Below are 22,300 nucleotides of genomic sequence, written 5' to 3'. Positions count from 1 at the left end.
GAAAAATCACGAAAATTCACAAATTATTTTATTCTAGAAATTCATAAGAAATTTTCTTTTTAAATCTAAGATTTAAAGATTTAATACAAGATTCCTTACAAGTTTTTCAATCTTTATCACAAGTAAAAAATCCACCGGAAATTCAAATTAAATTTTTATGAGCATTTGAAATTTAAATTTTTACAACATTGGCTTTTCACATGCAGCGATTTCCTTATTTTGGTGTAACTCTAAAACAAATGACCGCAGATACTAGAAATTTTTACTGAATGTTTATATAGGCATTTTATATATTTGATAAAATTTTCAAAATATTTTGAGCTGTTTACTGACATTTTAATTTTTCAACTTTTTTAGTTTTTTTTTCTATAAATATCGATAAAAATGTATTTGTTCGGTAGAAAAGCTTGAAAATTTAATACAAGGCTTCTAACACATTGTAACAATAGCAATTAAAAAATATTAAAAATACGTAGGCACGATTTTTTTTTTTATAAGCATTTAAAGTTCAAATTTTAACTAAATACGTAAAAATTACGGCAATGTTCAAATTATCTTAGATAGAAATCCATAAAAGTTTTTCTTTTTAATTCTAAGCTTTGAAAATTGAATACAAGGCTCCTAACATATTTTTACAATAGCGGTTGAAATATAAAAGAAATACATAATCACATTTTTTTTTTATAAGCATTCAAAGTTTGAGTTTTGCAACATATTATGTAAAAATCACGAAAATTCACAAATTATTTTAAGCTAAAAATTCATAAAATATTTTCCTTTTATATCTAAGATTTGAATTTTTAATACATGGCTCCTATCATATTTTTTACAATATTAGTTGAAAAATAAAAGAAATACTTAGTCACAACTTTTTTTACAAGCATTCAAAGTTTAATTTTAGACAACATACGTAAAAATCACGAAAATTTACAAAATATTTTAAGCTAGAAATTCATAAAAATTTTTCTTTTTAAATCTAAGATTTGAAAATTTTTAATAATCTATAATATGTTCTAAACAGATAAACCGTCTTCGCTCAGAATCGTTTTTCGTATACAATCATTGGATTCAAATTTAAATCCATCCATTACAGTAACCCACTTTTAACCTACTGTACAGCAGAGTGACATACACGACTTACCCGCCTTTTTATAAATTAACTTAACCTGAATTTGATTAAAGTAACTCGTTATTTATTAAGTTTATATCAATTAAAATAAGTTAAGTTAAAAATTAAGTTTATGAAAATTAAATTTTAAAAAGTTAAGTTAAAAGTTAAAATTAATTTAACTTTTAACTTTTTAACGCGTTTATGCCCAGGCTTGCGAATTTCTATTAAAAATTTAAAAATTTTAGATCAGGTTAGCTTATAAATCTTAGGTCTGAATGTCTGGTATAATATGTAGTTAATTTAGATATGTTATTTACTCCTTCTTAACGGTTAAAGCAAAATAAAAACAATATGTTAAAGTATTTAATATTTTTATTTTATATATACTATATATTAATAATTCCTCTAATGATTACAAAGTTTTATCAGCCCGATTTAATGTATGCTTTAATATCTCGAAATAAAAGCTTTTGGTCGATTTTTCTCATACATATTATCTTTATGGATATAGGTCAAAATTTTCAAAATGCAAATACAAAATAATTATTAACTGTCGTCTGCCTATAAATATTTAGTATATACTAGTTAACTTTTACAAGTACCAATATTTCATATTTTTCCCGGATGTATTTTTACGGATTACTATTACATAAAGTATTTAATAGGTTTTTAAATTTTTCAGTTTGATAATATATCAGTATAATAACAGGAGCAAAATCTAAAAACATAAATGTTTACTGCAGTGTCCTATAAAATGCAATTAATTTAATTGTAAAAAGAGCACGAAAGAAAAATGGATTTTGTAAATATGAACCATCTAGGACTCACATTTTGGATATTCGTTGACTTAAGAGATAAATAGAAGAATTTTTTAATTGTATAAGTTATATATTATTATGTTGAAAATCTGTTTTAGTGTAATGAAATGGATTTTCTAGTCGCTTGATAAATAATTTATACCAATGAAGTATGTTTCGTTTATTGATTAATTTTTTGTATATACTTATTCAATTTTTAAATATTTATATTTTTTAAATAAAACCAAAATGTTTTAACATTTATTTATTAATTGTAAACATTTATTTTCAACAAATTAACTTATATTAGTATTAGCATTTAGTAGTATAACATTTGTAATTCAATTATTCTATCACAAGAGTGCTCAAAGAAGGAAGTTTTTTGTTATTTTTCATAATCATTTATTTATTTTATATTGATTTGTTAAAAAAAAATTCAAATGCAGAGACTAAAATTAAATTTTTATAACGTAACATTTTATAGGTACATGTATTCTATTTATTAACTGTACATAACAATGTAACAATTAGATTTTTAGATTTCAGGGATAGTCAAAAAGGAAACTCGTATACATATAGAAATCAGTTTTAAAATGATACTATTTAATATAAGTATATTATATATTTTTTAGGATAACAAAGTTTTGTAACAGATAAATGATTATAAGACTGAGGTAAATATTGCAACTATATACGAAATTTCACATAATAAATATATATATATATATATATATATATATATATATATTACATATAGTACTTGTTTATTCAAAAATATTTGTTATTTTTGTGCCTTTATGCATTACTCATACTTAGATGCCTACTATCTACACATACTAGGTTATTTCCAATTGTTAATTTCCAGTTCCAGATCTATTGCACTATATAAAAATATTGTATACACTGCGATAACCACCTTACGTACAATTTTTCTCACTACATTTCGAAATCCGTTTGTAAAAGTTCCCTCTACACGGTGACAATCGTCGGACAGACGAAAACGTTGGACTATGTAACTTACGAGTTCAGAGCCATACACGTATGCACGTGTACATCTACAAATGTATATACCTACGTGTTATATAATATGTATTATACATAACGCGGCGAGTGGTATCAAAAATATGCTAAGATCAATATTGCACGCACAAGTTGCTCCACGCCCGAAGTTTGCCGAGCGCGTGCAGCGGACCACCGAGGTCTCGCGATTCCTGGAATTTCCCGATACACCGCGGTCGGCCGCGGCGGTTACTATCCATACGGTAAACAGTATATGTATATATATATTTATCCGTATACCGTCGTTATTACGCCCCGACCGGCGCGCACCACCGCGGAACATCGAGCACCACCACTGCCGTCCCGCGGACGTCGTCACACCCTGTCCGAACTGCCGACGGCAAACCCACCCACCCAACCAACTACCCGTACCGATCCGAAGGCCTTCTGCATTCCGGTAGTGAGGGTGAGGAGTGCCTCGACACTGTCCGTCTCCGCCACTGACACTATCTTTTCACGTACCATGCGGGATGAACGCAAGTCCCGTCTCGTCCGTATTATTATTGTCACCGACGCTATCATCACACGTGGCCTCGACGACGACAAAGAGATGGTGATGATGTCTCGACAATGAACGCACCTAACCAGCTTTCTTACTGACCGTTCATACTACAATCCGCCTTCAGGTGTCATCTACTGCTCCCCCTCATCACCACAAGAATCGGTTGATTTTCGCACGCGACCACGATGAGTTTTGGAAGAAGCAACGACGGTGAATCCATCGAGTTATACCTTTGCCACGACGCCCGAATCCTGTGCTGTGCACACATCTCGAACGAAAACGGTAAGTGAAAATTATGGTACTATTATATAGTAAGTACCTAATTCATATGGGCACAAATAGAAAATTAAATCGACTAGTGACCTATAATTTTTTGATATATATTCAATTGAAAACTGACAGAATAACAAAACAAAATATTCATCGATATAGGTAATAATTAAAAGGATTTCCACCACAAAGTACTAAAATAACTAAATCCCGGCCTATTTGTGTTTACACGATACTATTAACAAGAATGATTCCCCTATGTAAGTGTATAAAGTCATAATGTTGCTATTTTCTTACGGACAATGTAGAAATTCGAAATTTTTTATAAATATGAATGTATGAATCGCTTAAATGGTACCTATATATCTACATATTCTACATCGATCATTTATTAACTGATAGATTAAATTAATTGAAAGATTATTCTTTCAAAAATTGAAGAATTTTTGAAGGTCTTGAATAGTTTTTTATGTAAATATAAATAATGTTTGTGTATGTTTGATTTAATCATTTTATACAAAAAAAGATTCTGAGCAAGACAATCTGTCAGCCTATAATATTACTATTCGAATATTATGGTATTATTGTAATCAAATTGATTTATTATTTTTACGATCAGGCATCAATACTATATTAAGTTTAATTAATTGTTGACAAAAAATTGCATTTGAAAATGTCATTGAGTGTAGATTGAATAGTGCATTGTATAGCGTATATACGTAGATCGACTACGATAAAATAATTCACTCTAAGTCTCAAGTACACACGAACAGAGGCGGTTTGAACTATTACATCTTACCGAGGCAGATAAATTGAAACCACCCACCTACCCCTGGCCTATCCTAAAAAAATTGTTCTTGCTTCGCTTGATTTAAATAATAACTGCTTAAACGTTAATTATGTATCACTAAATATGTTCTTAGTTCTTAAATTTATTGCCTTACTGGTATATTAAATTTTAATTTATTTAACCAAAATATACCGACAAAAATTAGTGTTAAGATTAAAAGTTAAAAAAAAATTGAAAATGTTGTTGTCCCTGCATGTTATTTTAGTCCTAGGAAAAATATAAAAATCTATAATAAATAGGTATAAATTAATCTAAAATAAATGTTATAATTAATATGTTAAAAACTTAAATCTTAATGTTTTGTACAGTACATTATCATTAGTTCAAATTTTTAAATATTAGTATTAAAGTTTTTATATGTTAGGTTTAACACATTATCATTTAAGACCAACCTAAGTCAGGCGCGTAGCTAGAAATTTCTAAGGGGGGAGAGGTGTTATTCAAAATTAATTGAAAAAATTATAAACACAAAATTGATAACTTTACGTAGGTATACGATAGTTCATCATGATAATCAAATAATCAATAATTAAGAAGTTGTTAACGTTTTCTTACACGCTGCATAAAAAGATATATTAGTAATTATATATAATATAATTATTATATATAATAATACTTATATATAAATATATTAGTTAAATTCGTGTAATAAAATAATTAGGGTTCGGGACTTCTTGCACTTAAAATTATCGAAATATGCAGTCAAAATTGTCAAAATATGCAGCTAATTTTTTATTTTGTTTTTAAAAAACGCATAAAGTATATTATTATTTATTAATCATTATTATAAAAATAAAAATCTAAAAATTAGGTAGGTACTTAATATAAAAAAATAATTTTTACACAGGTTACTCGTCTGTATCGTATTCATGTTCATTTGTAACATAAAAAAAAAAAAAAAACATTAATATAGGTATTATTATTTTTAATAAGTTTTTTCGTAATTTTACCGTTAAGAATATGGTAAGACATATTCTTATGTTTTCGAATTTGAATGCACGTCGATTATCAGTCAACATATTTTTGTATATATAGAGAAAAAACGTTCAACGTCCACGGAAGTGATCGGCACATACTCAAAATATATTATTATGCTCATATCTTCAGATAATCCGTCAAAATGTTCTTCATCTCCCGACAAAATGTTTGATATTTTTATCATCAATTGATAGCCTTTATTTTTATTTAACACATTTCCTATTTTTGTTTTTACCAACATTCCGTGTTCACCGTATATTTGGGTTAGTTAGTCTTAACCTTGCATCCTCTACTAATGAAATCGAGCTTTAAGTGATAGCAAGTGATAGCCCTTGCTTTTCAAAACTCGTTATTGTGTTAGGCAAAAATGCAAAATTTGATTTAATAAGCACTAATCGATTTTTAATGTCTTTTTGTCACTGCTTACTGTTACAGCCACTCTATGAAAGGCATGAGCCAAACATGTCACATAAATAATGTTTGAATAAAGATTTTTTATTGCATGTCCGGACTTTACCATGTAGGGTGCAGCGTCGGACAAAAACAACAGCACATCATCCTGTTTTACTCCTTCCGGCCACAGAATATTCATCGATTTATCAAATAATTTAAAAATCATCGTATGGTTAGCTTTTTCCATCTCATTCAACACTAAGTTTTCCGTAAGTTTTACTTCAAGTAGCTATAGAGAAAATTCGAAGCATCATTATAGAAAAAATGTTTTGAGCGTTTGATTTTTAAATTTTTATGAAATCACGTAACGATAACTATTTATCCTTAAACCAGGTATATGTATATCTATGATAACATAAGGTATTATGAATTATGATAACTACATGCAATGTTTTTGGAAAAATTGATTAACCATGCCTTATGCAATATGCGTTCTAATTGAAAAATAAAATATTTGTTTCAAAATAGAATATACCTATGACAATATTTAAATATAATATATTATCCTAGACTGACAAATCATCTCCGTTCAGAATCGTTTTTCGTATACAATGATACCCATCATTGCATTCAAATCTAACCTACCCTAGTCAGAGGTCCACCCCACCAGCAGAGCGACATCCACTTACCCGCTTTTGTTTATTGTATTCTTATAGACATCATCAACGTAACCTTTAAGCAGAGTGGACTCATGTAGTCATGTGGTACTTCATTTCCTGTATATTTTGTTAGAAAATTTCTGAAACTACAGTTGCTTAATTTATTTAATGGGATGTTGGCGGACAACAATGTTTCGCACAAGTCATGGTTAAACGTGTTTTTTTTTTTAATGCATTGAAGAAAATACTAACTGTTGTGACTGCTGTGAGGTATACTATCAATCCGATTTTGTTGGCGCTTCCCTGCTAATTTATGTTTTTCTATTTTTAAATGTTGTAAGACAATAAATCGTCTAGACACCTTCGTTTCACATACTTTGCAAAATAAAATAATTCCATCCGTAGAAAAAATATTTTTTCCAAATTCGGATATATATTGATTAATTTTTCCATTTGTTTTGGGCAACACAAATTGATTATAAAAATAAATGGCACAGTTAATACGAAATAATGTAAGCGTGATTTACGGACGAACACGTACTACTTTTCATTTCATCATACAATTCATATTTGGCTAATAACTGATTACTTGGGAGAGTAATACAATACAATTGTCGATAAAAAGGTTGATTATTAAGCGATAAAGAGACTATCACTTGTAAACAGACGTACGTGTTAGATACGATGTTTACGACCATCCAATTATGATTTTTCCCGACAATTTTATGTTTATAAAAATATAATAATGTGAAATATGCCCAAATATGCTAAAAATTACTCAAATATGCGCTTTTCTTAAAATATGACGAAATATGCAAATTCAAACTGAGTATTTAATTTCGTAATTTCATAAAACAAATTTATAACTCACTATTAGAATGGATTACGACCACTACAAAAAACATGCAAATGCAAGAAGAACCCTAATAATAATATACCTTAGGAGTTTCAAATACCCACGAATAATAATTTTAATTTACAATAAATAACAAAAATCGTTATTCATCGTATAAATATCTAATTTTGTCCAAATTTTAACTGAAAATAACTATAATGAAAAAAACTGCTTATAAAAATGTTTGGTTACCTAATGAACTACTAAGGTGGTACTTACCTCGTTTTAAATTTTCAAATATATAAATAAATATATATAAATAAATATTGTTATAATTTGAACTTAAATAAATGTCCATTAAAAAATCTTGCCTATGTATTTTTAATTTTTTGAAGGTTATTACATTTCAAGCTTCTTGAACTATTGAATAATTTATTAATATTTATTAATCTTTTTATTTTATATAATAATTTTTTAACATATATAAAGAACAAAATCTAAAAAAATTAAAAATTGATAATCGAAAATGTCCGTTGGAAAATAGCACAAAATAAATTAAATGTTATGAAAATATTATCAATAGAGTTAGAATGTTGATGACTTTTGCATTTTTTCCACTTTGATTCTATACTGCAATGCTATCTTAGCTAAAAATTTGTTTCATTATCCCCTGATGCAGCTGTATATTCTAATTTTATTTTAAATGTTTAGCTATAAATGTATTTTTTTGTTTTTAACGTCATTTTTTTCATAGTTTAGGTCATTAATTGTAGTTTTTGTACAATATGGAAGACATTTTTCTCAAATGTTAGATTTTAAAGAAAATTTGTAAAACATTAAAAAAAAATTATTTTAATATTATTATTGTGATTATACCTATTGATAAAACAAGTGCTCCTCCAGACATACGCCGATCATACACTTTTATCGAAAGTTACGCTTATTTAAAGTAACGAATTTTTAGATCATTTTTAAGTTCAATATTTGAAGTTTTTAGAGCATTTTCGCATTTTTTTTTTTATGGGATTTTTGTGCATTTTTTAGGTCATCCATATCCTAACTCTAGTTATCAACTCTAGGAAATGATAACATAAACATTTTGTGTAAATTTCAAGTATAATATACGATAATTCGTTTTCGAAATACAACATAATAATAAAATCATTTCACTAGAAATCGATAGTGAATATCCAATGTTGTAAAAATTTGATGCATTTTAAAACTTTAACATTACATTTTAATTTGGCTTTCCAGTAGGTAGACATATTTTTTTTATGTATTTTTAATAAAAAATAATTTTCAAGTTTTCGTGATTCTCACACATTTTGTCAATATTCTATCTTCAGACACTCATAAAAATCTAATACGCTCTACTATACGATTTCCAACATCAATACCTATTAAAAACCTAGTATTCGAATCCCAATATTTTTTGATCAAGTGAAATTTTTTTTTCAACATAGATTTTTAAAAATGTGAACTTAACGATAAAAATATAAAAAGTATGATTAGTTCAATACAAATGACTTTAGACGATATTTAGCGGATTCATCACCTTTTTTTTCAAAATTTTTTTACGACAATTTTATATTCACCCAAATGTATTGTACAGACGTGTTTTAGATGTAAAAAAATGTGAACTTAACGATAAAAAGCGGATAAGTGGATGTCGCTCTGCTGTACATTAGGTGGTGGGGTGGACCTCTGACTAGGGTAGGTTAGATTTAAATGCAATGATAGGTATCATTGTATACGAAAAACGATTCTGAACGGAGATGATTTGTCAGTCTAGGATATTGGCTAAGCTACTATTTACTATAAAATCATTTCTTGATAACAAATATTGTAGTTGAAATATAAATATAAATAAATATATTTGTTGTTTGTGCCTATTAGATAGATTCATATACTCATATTATATTATGCAGATAACTATCAAAAAAATTACGTTCAAAAGGCTTCTTGACTCAATAAATAATATAATATACACATATGTATATTGTTTATTATTATTACTCTTATATTCCAAACTTTATTTTTTGTTAACTTGTTTTAAATGATCACCAATTAAATAGAAGAAGTAATTATTATAGTGTCTAACCAAAATAATTGTACGTACGTTTCCCCAGCCCCCATAACAATTTTTTTATGCAATTATTTAGCACGTAATTAGCACGAATTTGCACGACTATTTATGTAATTTGCACGATTTTAGATCGTGCGTAAAATCTAAAAATATTCATGGGGGGCTGAAGAAATATTTCACCAGCCCCGCCAAACATAAAAAAAGGCGAAACAGAATTAATTCCTGTGCCAATATTTAGCACGTAATTAGCACGAATTTGCACGACTAGACCCGGAATTCGCACGTCACTCCCCCGCCCTACAAATATCGCATTTTCCCAGAGTATCAAATCATAATCATATGATATAATTATATAATGTGTATTTTTTTTTGTATGTGTATTAAATTCATCATTTATGATGCTACATGTTTTACGTTGCTTTTTGAAATATGATAAGAATTTATATTATTTTAGAAATAGCTATTAATTTCTACTATAGGGAAAAATTGTATAATTTAATAATTTAAATTTGCATTTTGTCTTTTCTATATTGAATTTGAAAATTCAGAAATTGTTTATTCTGTATAAATATCTAACAATGAATTTTTAACATAGAACATCATATTAATTTATATTTGATCCCTTATATTTCATAATATTCATAGTGTTCATATCTACCCATTACATTTTGCAATGGCTTAATATCAATGACATCCTTTACATAATATGGTTTAATACTATAATATAACACAATATATATTATAAATATCTGAATATAATATTATGATACATTTTTATAATTTAACAGTAGATACCAAAACCATCGCATTGCTTATTTATGAAGGTCCCTAAAGTCAGTGGAAGTTTTTTTAGAAATCGCTATTAATTTCTACTATAATAGGGCAAAATTGTATGATTCAATTAGTGATATATAATTAAACAAAAATAATAATATTAGTACAGTAACGAAACAGCTGTCACATTAAAAAACTCCAATGAAACGTGATTCTTGTAGAATAAAATATTAAATAAGTAATAATTATATAAGTAAAATATTATAGTTATAATTTGAATTAACTATATGAAATTATAGTAACTTGTACATCATTTTATTGTATAATATTTTTATTTTTTTGTATCTATCTTATGAACATTTTTAAAATATTAATCCTATTCTTATTTATTGTTAAATATCTAAAATAATTATAAAAGTTAAGATAATCAATATAATATAAGGTACAACAAATTAATAAAATTGTCAAACTGTATAAACCAAAAATTCACACATTATTGTTGTTGTGTCTTTAACTGGAACTGGTTTTTTTTTCATGTCATCGAAAAGTTCCCATTGACGACCACTACTTCTTTTTATATAATATGCTGTATAGTGTCCAATTGAAGTCCTTAAACCACTCTTACCACGATGAAAATAGACAGCACCGCGAAGTTCATAATTCGTTGTTTCATGAATCAATAACAGCGGAATGTCACAGAGTTTAACTTTTAGTAAATTAGCTGCTTCACTGCTCCTTTGAGTAGATATAATATTTTCTCCTAAAAATTATATTTAAACGATTTGTGAGTATCATTACATTACATGAAAGTCAATTATGTTTGTATACAACTGATTACCTTTCCAGATTAAAACGTCTATAAACAAATGCATATGCGATAAATCTAGTGTGACATTCTTATTTCCAGAACAAGGTGGAAAGCAGTTCCTCGTGTATTCTGGCTGTGCGATCATTAATAAATTGTTGTAGATTACTAATATTATTTTTGAAATCAATTTGATATGTCAAATATATGAATTTCCGTTCAAAGCTTATTTGAAGCTTATAGCTTTGAGCTAATATTTATGATTTTTGTTTCTAAAATATTAATAAACAACATAATTCCATAAATTAATTAAACATCAAGTGACTATTATAGTACACCGGAATTTTCCATAATATGTTTGCATAATATTATAACGTATCAGTACTACTCCTATAATTGCTATAAATTTTTATAATAGTAATACATTTGTATTATTATGAAAATACAAAACAACAAATTACAGACACGTATTACTTTACAAGTTTTCTTCAGAGGAATGGCTTCAAATACAACCAGAAGAAGAATTATATAAATGTAACGATAAACTTAGGCCAATGATGAGTTCTAGGTCCTATTATGTCTTACCAAATAAAGAGTTCATGGACACCTGTTCTAGCTGAGCACTTTTGGGTGCACACACAACTGCTATGTGTTTTGTCTTTTCGAAGAGCACAAGTGGATCTGCTTATATACATGTAGTGGCACGTTGTTCTGTGTGTGATTCAAAATTTAATGGAGTAGTTGAAGAAAAGCCACCAGGAAATTCAAAGTAATGTTTTAAATTTAAATTATAATTATAAACCATTTTACCATAACATACTATCTTTTTTTCTTGACATTAATTTACACATTTTTGTATATTAACGATTTAATTATATTATCAACAATGTTAGAAAAGTTAACCAACATCATCTACATCGTTTTTTAGAAAATTGTATCTTAATAATCGAAACACTGCCACTAAACAATGTTATAAAATTATATACATTATACATTATAACATTATATATTTCACAATATTTTAATAAAATTCGTTTTTAAATATAGAGTTCTCATGTATTGCATGTATTTGGTAATTATAAAAACAAACATATAACCACAAAAAAACATCGTCTTATTGGACCCACTAAAGAAAAAGCTATTTCTTTAATGTTTGATGAAGGAATGGCTTGTGAAACAATAAGAGAAAGAGAGGCTGTCTGGCATATGAAAAATGGTATGTAAAAATGTTTTAATTACACAACTAATAAACGATTATAAATTGTAGTATTTAACAAGCTATTATACAATAATAATAATTAACTGGTGTAATAATATAATGATAACAATCAATACAATAGTAAAATTATTATAATAAAGATAATAGTCAATTTTAGATTCTGAAAATAGTGATGAAAGTATTGATTCTAAAATGATTTGTTTTTTTTTGTCTATGTACAGCATAACTTGTTAAAATAATGTTGCAATTTCAAACATGGGGGGGGGGGGTAGGTTGATGGTGATAGCAAAGTGAATATCCTTTGTGCATAAGAGAGATCAAAAGTATACATTTTCTAGTAGTTCTCAAAAAAATCGAGAAAAACAAAAACAAAAAAAGCGGGTAAGTCGTAGATGTCGCTCTGCTGTACAGAAGGTTATAAGTGGGTTACTGTAACGGATGGAATTAAATTTGAATTCAATGATATTATATCATTGTATACGAAAAACGATTCTGAACGGAAACGGGGTTTATCTGTCTAGGATATATTATAGATTATTAAATATTTTCAAATCTTAGATTTAAAAAGAAAATTTTTTATGAATTTGTAGCATAAAATAATTTGCGAATTTTCGTGATTTATACGTATGTTGTCAAAATTCAAACTTTGAATGCTTATAAAAAAAATTGTGACTATATATTTCTTTTATTTTTCAAATGCTATTGTAAAAATATGTTAGGAGCTTTGAATTTAAATTTCAAATCTTAGATATAAAAGGAAAATTTTTTATGAATTTCTAGCATAAAATAATTTACAAATTTCCGTAAATTTTACGTATGTTGTCAAAATTCAAACTTTGAATGCTTATAAAAAAAATTGTGACTACCTATTTATTTCTTTTATTTTTCAAATGCTATTGTAAAAATATGTTAGGAACTTTGTATTTAAATTTCAAATCTTAGATATAAAAGGAAAATACTTTATGAATTTCTAGTTTAAAATTATTTGCGAATTTTCGTGATTTTTATGTATTTTGTCAAAATTCAGATTTTGAATGCTTTAAAAAAAGAATTATTCATTTATATTTATTTTATTTTTCAACTGCTATTGTAAAAATATGTTAGGAGCTTTGTATTACATTTTCAAATCTTAGATCTAAAAAGAAAATTTTTTATGAATTTCTATCTAAGATTATTTGAACATTGCCGTAATTTTTACGTATTAAGTCAATATTTGAAATTCAAATGCTAATAAAAAAAAATTGTGCCTATGTATTTTTATAATTTTTTAATTACTATAAGAATAACTTATGAGGAACTTTGTATTCAATTTTCGAGTATTTTGATAGGGCCAAAAAAGTTTTATCGACCCTTCAAGAAAAATTGAAAATTTCAGTTGTCTATTAATATCTCAAAAAAGTCAAAATATTTTTAAAATTAAATCATATAAAATAAATGCCAATCTTAATTACTGATAAAATTTTCACGTATCTACGACTTATACTTTTTGAATAGCAACAAATATTTAAAATCGTTATCGGTATGCTATTTCGTAAAAATTTAAAATTCAAACGCCCTTAAAATTTTTCCTATAATGATGCTTCGAGTTTTCTCTATAGCTACTTGAAGGAAAACTTATGGAGAACTTAGTGTTGTATTTTTAATCCTTAGTTATAAACGCAGACAATTTTATGATTTTTCAACTTCAAATTACTTGCAAATTTTCGCGTTTTCGATAGATTTCGTAAAATTACTAAATCACTAAGCGATTATCCATCCTTAAAAGAATATAAAACATGTTCTACTATTATTTGTCAACAAAGCTTTGAACGGAAATTCATATATTTGACATATCAAATTGATTTCAAAAATAATATTAGTAATCTACAACAATTTATTAATGATCGCACAGCCAGAATCGGAACTGCTTTCCACCTTGTTCTGGAAATAAGAATGTCACACTAGATTTATCGCATATGCATTTGTTTATAGACGTTTTAATCTGGAAAGGTAATCAGTTGTATACAAACATAATTGACTTTCATGTAATGTAATGATACTCACAAATCGTTTAAATATAATTTTTAGGAGAAAATATTATATCTACTCAAAGGAGCAGTGAAGCAGCTAATTTACTAAAAGTTAAACTCTGTGACATTCCGCTGTTATTGATTCATGAAACAACGAATTATGAACTTCGCGGTGCTGTCTATTTTCATCGTGGTAAGAGTGGTTTAAGGACTTCAATTGGACACTATACAGCATATTATGTAAAAAGAAGTAGTGGTCGTCAATGGGAACTTTTCGATGACATGAAAAAAAAACCAGTTCCAGTTAAAGACACAACAACAATAATGTGTGAATTTTCAATTTTGGTTTATACAGTTTGACAATTAATTTGTTGTACCTTATATTATATTGATTATCTTAACTTTTATAATTATTTTAGATATTTAACAATAAATAAGAATAGGATTAATATTTTAAAAATGTTCATAAGATAGATACAAAAAAAAAAAATATTATACAATAAAATGATGTACAAGTTACTATAATTTCATATAGTTAATTCAAATTATAACTATAATATTTTACTTATATAATTATTACTTATTTAATATTTTATTCTACAAGAATCACGTTTCATTGGAGTTTTTTAATGTGACAGCTGTTTCGTTACTGTACTAATATTATTATTTTTGTTTAATTATATATCACTAATTGAATCATACAATTTTGCCCTATTATAGTAGAAATTAATAGCGATTTCTAAAAAAACTTCCACTGACTTTAGGGACCTTCATAAATAAGCAATGCGATGGTTTTGGTATCTACTGTTAAATTATAAAAATGTATCATAATATTATATTCAGATATTTATAATATATATTGTGTTATATTATAGTATTAAACCATATTATGTAAAGGATGTCATTGATATTAAGCCATTGCAAAATGTAATGGGTAGATATGAACACTATGAATATTATGAAATATAAGGGATCAAATATAAATTAATATGATGTTCTATGTTAAAAATTCATTGTTAGATATTTAAACAGAATAAACAATTTCTGAATTTTCAAATTCAATATAGAAAAGACAAAATGTAAATTTAAATTATTAAATTATACAATTTTGCCCTATAGTAGAAATTAATAGCTATTTCAAAAATAATATAAATTCTTATCATATTTCAAAAAGCAGCGTAAAACATGTAGCATCATAAATGATGAATTGAATACACATACAAAAAAAAAATACACATTATATAATTATATTATATGATTATGATTTGATACTCTGGGAAAATGCGATTTGTAGGGCGGGGGAGTGACGTGCGAATTCCGGGTCTAGTCGTGCAAATTCGTGCTAATTACGTGCTAAATATTGGGACAGGAAAAGGTTTGAAAATCACATTATTTAAGTTTTGTGGGGGGCTTGGGAAATGCGCAAAAAAGAAAATTCGATTTGTAGGACGGGGGAGTGACGTGCGAATTTCGGGTCTAGTCGTGCAAATTCGTGCTAATTACGTGCTAAATAATTGCATAAAAAAATTGTTATAATATAAAAGTGAGGGGGGGCTGGGGAAACGTACGTATAAATTGTTTTATGTTATTCCTTTTTTTTCAGCCTTATTGGATTTTTCGAATAAAAAACAGAGGTTGACAACGAGAATGAAATAAGAAATGACCGAGCTGAACTCATTAAAATTGAAATATACATTAGAAAATTGCAATGAAATTAGAATAAGGGAGTTAGGATTACAGCCATCTATATTTGCTAGTAAATGTGCCTGCTTTAGATTTAGATGCTTCAAATACTTCAATAAGTCTGTTTGGTGAATTTTATCTTAGTGTTTTTGCTTGTGCTTTTAATAATGCTTATGTTAAATATGTATCGTGCTATGGGTGAACTCTGTTATATGTCAAGTTGTACTACAGTGTAGGTATCGAATTTTGAATGATTGCTTGAAGAAGACATTAGGGTTATGAAATAATTTTTTTTTTTTTGAAAACATACTGGGAAGATGGTAAACTGTTTTATATCAAATTCAAAATTCAAAATCACTTATTTATATACGGGGTGATTTTTTTATCGTGAACCAGTCAATATCTCGGTAAGTAGGTATTTGGAATTTTAAAATAATTTTTTTTTTAACTTTCTAGGTTGTACTGTTTTATACTGTTTTATAATTTTGACAATTTAACCATACCCATAACGGTCATAATCGATAAAATATTGATGATAATAAGCATAGACATGGCCAGACTTTCTTATTAGGTGTTGCTAAAATGTCTTAAGAATTAAAAATTTTATTTAATGAATTGTTTATTTTATCAATTAGATATTTTTACAGAGTAGTAAATGGTAATTTATATATTATTTCTTACATTATAACTAATTAAAATTTTAAAATAGAAAATTGCAAAATATACAAAAACTATGCACTAAAAAGTGTCTTTTTTAAATAATTATGTCATGAAATAATATTGTAATGCTCACTTTGCATATCATACGATCAACCAAAATAAATGTGAAAATGTTTACAAATCCGCGCTTTAATTAATAGTATGAGTTTATAAAATATTATCAATATAATTTGTTTCTACGCGCGTCATATGTTACTAATTAACTTTTAATTCAAAATTCTTGATGCAATGAATACCTATTATACTAAAATATATTAAATTATTTAGATGATATCATGATATTATCATAAATCATAAATTATAACTATAAATCTCATCATTCAATGTTTAAACCATAATCTAAACCTTAGAACCGGTTAAATAACATGAATCCGCATACGGAAACCAATTTTCACATACGGAAACCCATCCGAATCAATCGTGTGAATATTTTTCACATGACATAATTGTATCCGTATACCTACGAAAAAGTGTTTAGAATACGGTTTTTTTTGGGATCATGTGAAAACTCATATGGAAACCACGATTTTCGTATACGGATCTTTTTCTTATGAGTTTCTGAATAGCCCCCCTGGTATGTTTTGGATGTTTTCTTCTTCGTTATATACATACTCCTCTGTTAGTTCATGGTCAATTAAACATGCAATATTATGAAACACAGCACAAGTCATCACAATCATACCACTTTTGTATGGTTCTGTTCGAAGATGGTTCAAACATGGAAATCTTTCTTTGAGTATTTCATAGCTACACTCTATTAATCGACGTGTAGATTTATGTTTGCGATTGAGCCGCTGTTCAGTTTCATCATTAGGTTTTTGGTGACAAGACGGAATGAGCCATTCTTTTAATGGATATGCTCCTAAAAGCACTGCTCCGGGGGTTATCGTTGTATACGAAAAATGATTCTGAGTGGAGACGGTTTGTGAGTCTAGGATATTTCATAGTTTTATAATATTATATTAATTATATTGCTATTATTTCAAAAAAAAAAAATAAATAAATAAATTTAGGTAGGTACCCCCAATGAAATAAATTCCAAATTAATCAAATCAGATGTATTACATACCCGACTCACTCAATCTTTTATAGTAGGTACATATATACAATTTATTATTAACTATTAATATAAATCATTAACGATATTAACTATTAATATTAGAATATAAATTATACCCTAGAAATTTCAAATACTCGCGAATAATATATTTTAATTACAAAAACATACTAAAATTGTTGTTTTTGGTTTGAAATATGTAATTTCATCCAAATCTGATCAAATATAACTATAAGAAAAAAAACTGTGTACAGTTTTTACATATTTTTTTTTTTGTCGCAGAATTAACTACTTAACGTAGAACCTTGTATTCAATTTTCAATCCTTAGGTATAAAAGTTAAATGTAATTTAAATTTTTAACAACTAAATAATGAATTTTGTAAATATTCAATTAGATAAATTTTGTCGAAATTTGTCGAAATTTGAACTTTAAACGGTTATAAAAGAAGTTTAATGATCATTTAAAAACATACAAACTCCTAAGTCCCTAGCTAAACCTACTTATATCAATAATTTTAATTTAAAATAACGATTATACAGTGACACCTAATGCACACTAAAGTGTCTCCCACTTCCACGCTTTTTTACGCAATTTTGTTTATATGTTTTCATTCACGAAATACATTAGGTACCTAGTCGAATCAATATTTTATCATCGAAATTATATAAAATTATGTAGGTATATTACAAGTTTTTAATTAATAAGTAAAAATTCAAATTTCAGGTTATTTTTAAATGATAATACTATTTAAAAAAAATGTATAGTACAAATTTGTGGTAATATATATAAATATATTTAATTAACTAAAAATTTCGGTTTACAAAACCTTCTCTTGTAGGGACTCCTCCTTAAATTTTAAAAGTAAAACAATTTTCTAATTATTTTGTTATGATTTAGGATAATTTACTGTACATACCTATATACGTGTAGTGTATCATTATAAAGTCCCTAGAAAGCACTTGAAGTTGACACTTATTCACAATAATATAATACGAGGTACTTATAATATATTATTTATCTACTTATAATTACCTTTAAGTTTTCTTACAAACTACATAATATAATATAATCATATTATATGATATATATAATTTATATTTATTATATTATTAAAATCATTTTAGACAACTGGAGTTAATAGACGTAATTCTAAAACAGTTCAATTACATTATTAATTTTATAGGTGTTTGTTAATTATAATTTATATCATATAGATTTTTGTGCCTGCATGCAATACATAGATAGAACTATGTATTAAAATATAGGTTTTCTGCAAATCATATTACATACTTGCTAGTTTGAAATGAAATTCACATCGAATTAACAAAATTAATTTAAAAAATATGTATAATGTAAATACTTATAATTGGCTATAGTGAATTAAAATACCTACATAATGATAATATTAAAAATAATAAAAAATAAATATAAATTCCACTCTTCTTCGCGATCATAATATATCTAGTGTACGTAGGATATTCCTCAGAATTTCCCTAATGACATGCGCCGAGTTCGACCCATCAATCTAACGGGGCAAACAGATCGCATGCATCGGTCAGTGTTTTACTAGTTGCTAAATAATGCAATACCTAATGCCTAAATACCTAATACCTAGACGTGTTTACTATATCATTATTTATTAATATACATGTGTAGATATTAGGCATTTATAAATAAATAATATATAGGCTATATACCATGCTCGTGTATATAACACATACACATATATACATAAATGTAATAGGTAGTAATAGGTTGATGTACCGCCTCTACTCTCACCGCTCATGGAGCGGTATAGTGTATATTGTAGATATAATGTATATAGAAACTTCGACGCGGAGCAACGACCCGAGAAGAAAAAGGATCGACACGTTCTATAACATACAATAACAATAATGATCGATATAACAAACGAGGTTAAAAAAAATAAATATATTTGTCCGTTGAGAGCTGAAACAACAGTCCTGTAGTCAAATCGTATAATTTATAACATGTACCTAAAGGTGTACAATTGCAGCCAATGGCCGTATAATGATACACACGACTGATCTAAATTATGTTGTTCGAATTCATTTACTGAACGTCGTATAATATTATTATGTGACACATTTCTTATGGATTTGATAAATGGTGTAATAAATATTAAAGGCACAACGTATAGATACAACTATACGCAAGCATATTGTATAACATTATTATATATATACATTTTTATTGTCGTCATATTATTATCAATTATCATTGTTCATCTTAGAGGCCTAAGAGGTATACGATTCCGATACTTCAATTCGTATCAGTGGTATTTTACCCAACGCATTGATTTGAACTTGGAAGGAAAAAAAATTTAACATTTCAAAATTATATGTTAAGACTCTTCATTAAATTTAAAATATACGAATTAAGTTAGTTTTATTAATCTAAAATAATGTATATTTTTAAATCATTGTCTTTTTTTTTTTACCAGAAATATAATATGCTTTAATTTCCAATATAATTGTATGCAGTACCGCATTATAAAGACGAGGGATATTCTTTGATTAGGAATAATCAGCTTTTTTTTCTTAGTTTATACTTGGATATTGTTAACTTTGTATGTTTATAAATCCTAGATACAGTATACAGGGTGATTTTTTTTATCATGAACCACTCATTATTTCAAAAAGTATTAATGTTTTTGAAAATATTTTTTTACAAAGTTTCATGTTTTTAAAAAAACGTTTTTATGAAAAAATTATATTTTTTAATATTTTTTATCCTTATAAATTTTTAAGTTTTTTACTTTTTTGAATGGCAACCTAGAGTTTTAATTTCATATTCCAAAGCAGAATATTTTTCTAAGTATTTTGATACGTAAAAGTCGAATTTTGGACGAGTAGTTTATGAGTTATAAGTATTTAAAGTTTAGATTGGCGGAGTGGTGTGGTACGGGGTTACCTCGCAAAATGTTTGTCCACTACTCCGATTGTCTAAACTTTAAATACTTATAACTCATAAACTACTCGTCCAAAATTCGACTTTTAGGTATCAAAATACTTAGAAAAATATTCTGCTTTGGAATATGAAATTAAAACTCTAGGTTGCCATTCAAAAAAGTAAAAAACTTAAAAAATTATAAGGATAAAAAATATAATTTTTTCATAAAAACGTTGTTTTTTTAACAACATGAAACTTTGTAAAAAAATATTTTCAAAAACATTGATACTTTGTGAAATAATGAGTGGTTCATGATAAAAAAATCGCCCTGTATAGTATAGATATAAGATAAAATTTTTAAAAAAACGATAACAATAAAAGACATAGGTAGTCTTTGCAGATAACGTCTGTCAGTTATTCCTATTACACATAATATACTCATACAGAGCTAGTCGACAGTCTATAATCCGGTATTTTTATGAAGGAAGTGATATTATAATCAGACAATATCCAAGTCGCTATGAATTCTATAAAATGGTTGAGTTTTATTCACTGAAGATTTATGAACATGTTGCACAAGTTAAACTATTCAAATGTAGATAGAAGACTTTTTAACATTTTAAATATAAAGACAGAGTTGTGTACCTACCTTTTTACTTTACAATCTAAAAATATTTATCCAAGTTGAAATATTTTTATATTATACACCTATTAGATGCATTTTTTTCGACCATTGATAATCTCCATTACAAATATCCCACTACCTATTTAAAAAGATATAAATAATTGTAGATACCTGTGTAACATAACGACAAATATGTGATTTACTTACATATTAGTATATTACGTATCATAAATCTATACTAATATAATAAAGCTGAAGATAAAAAAAAAGTTTTTATAATATAGGTAATTTATATTTTACTAAAATAAATTTAAAAAGTAGAAGAGATCGAATTGATACCTAGGAATGATGGAAACCACAATTACAAATCGTTTGATTTTTGACTCAAATGCTATTTACTTTAAATAATAACATAGCCATAAGTCCATAACTACCAATGAGATAGGTATTAACATCAATAAAACTCAAATGCGAAATGTATTTCTTCTAAATTATTCAAATTCGTTTTCATAATTCCTTGTTTTTGTTTTTGGCCATAGTTCATTTTATCAACACCTTTAGGAACACTCGAGATAATCGCCATGAATTAGAAATATTCAACCCTATTGAAAAAAAAAAAAAATGGAAATTGTCGTTAGTTTGGAAATTTGAACATTTCTAATAATCGAACTTACGGTTTAGACCTTTAAAAGGAATGTTTTACCTGGAGATTGACGCGGTTGGTATAGAGTAGACGATATCCTATAGACAATTCACTCGATACAATATACCCATTACCTAGAGGTTCGTAAGTATATAGACACGTGTCATATTATTAATATTTATTAGGGTTAGGCACTTAGTATTACGTCTATTGTCAGTGTCGAATACGGATAATATTTAACCAGGGTTAATTTAACTAGGGCTAACAGGATACATATAATATATGACACTGTATAAATTGAACATAATAC

General features: G+C 26.8%; 3 protein-coding genes and 1 pseudogene across 5 annotated transcripts in view; 2 read left to right on the top strand and 2 right to left on the bottom strand.

Annotated features, from left to right (window-relative positions):
- Positions 1–22,300, top strand: part of LOC149061989 (uncharacterized) — a 354,191-nt pseudogene that overhangs the window by 61,794 nt on the left and 270,097 nt on the right.
- The window catches only part of LOC149062003 (uncharacterized), a 33,413-nt gene that overhangs the window by 5,394 nt on the left and 5,719 nt on the right, over positions 1–22,300 (bottom strand). Inside the window, exons 6-7 of one of the 3 annotated variants that reach the window (XM_089218149.1) lie at positions 22,051–22,124; positions 21,590–21,949 (exon numbers count right to left, since the gene is read on the bottom strand). The exons of 1 other annotated variant lie outside the window; for it this stretch is intronic. In XM_089218149.1, coding sequence (XP_089074275.1) covers positions 22,089–22,124 — 36 coding nt within the window. In that variant the 3' untranslated portion in view covers positions 21,590–21,949; positions 22,051–22,088. Of the gene's footprint in view, positions 1–21,583; positions 22,125–22,300 lie in introns of those variants that run through there. One more of the 3 variants, XM_089218148.1, reaches the window with a different exon arrangement.
- The window catches only part of Axud1 (AXIN1 up-regulated 1), a 36,927-nt gene continuing 17,992 nt past the window's right edge, over positions 3,366–22,300 (top strand). Inside the window, exon 1 of the mRNA XM_015514030.2 lies at positions 3,366–3,751. The gene's annotated coding sequence lies outside the window, so the exon portion shown is untranslated. The remainder of the gene's footprint in view (positions 3,752–22,300) is intronic.
- Positions 10,702–11,445, bottom strand: LOC149062005 (uncharacterized). Its single transcript, XM_089218147.1, has 2 exons — positions 11,153–11,445; positions 10,702–11,074 (listed from the first exon to the last, which is right to left on the bottom strand). Exons 1-2 carry the CDS (start codon positions 11,265–11,267, stop codon positions 10,779–10,781), a joined length of 411 nt encoding a protein of 136 aa, XP_089074273.1. The 5' UTR covers positions 11,268–11,445; the 3' UTR covers positions 10,702–10,778.

Source organism: Diuraphis noxia, unplaced genomic scaffold (assembly GCF_037042655.1).
Source record: "Diuraphis noxia isolate RWA-SAM2 unplaced genomic scaffold, SU_Dnox_SAM2 contig0001, whole genome shotgun sequence".
In the NCBI taxonomy this organism is placed as follows: domain Eukaryota; kingdom Metazoa; phylum Arthropoda; class Insecta; order Hemiptera; family Aphididae; genus Diuraphis; species Diuraphis noxia.
This window is presented reverse-complemented; position numbering and strand designations above follow the sequence as displayed.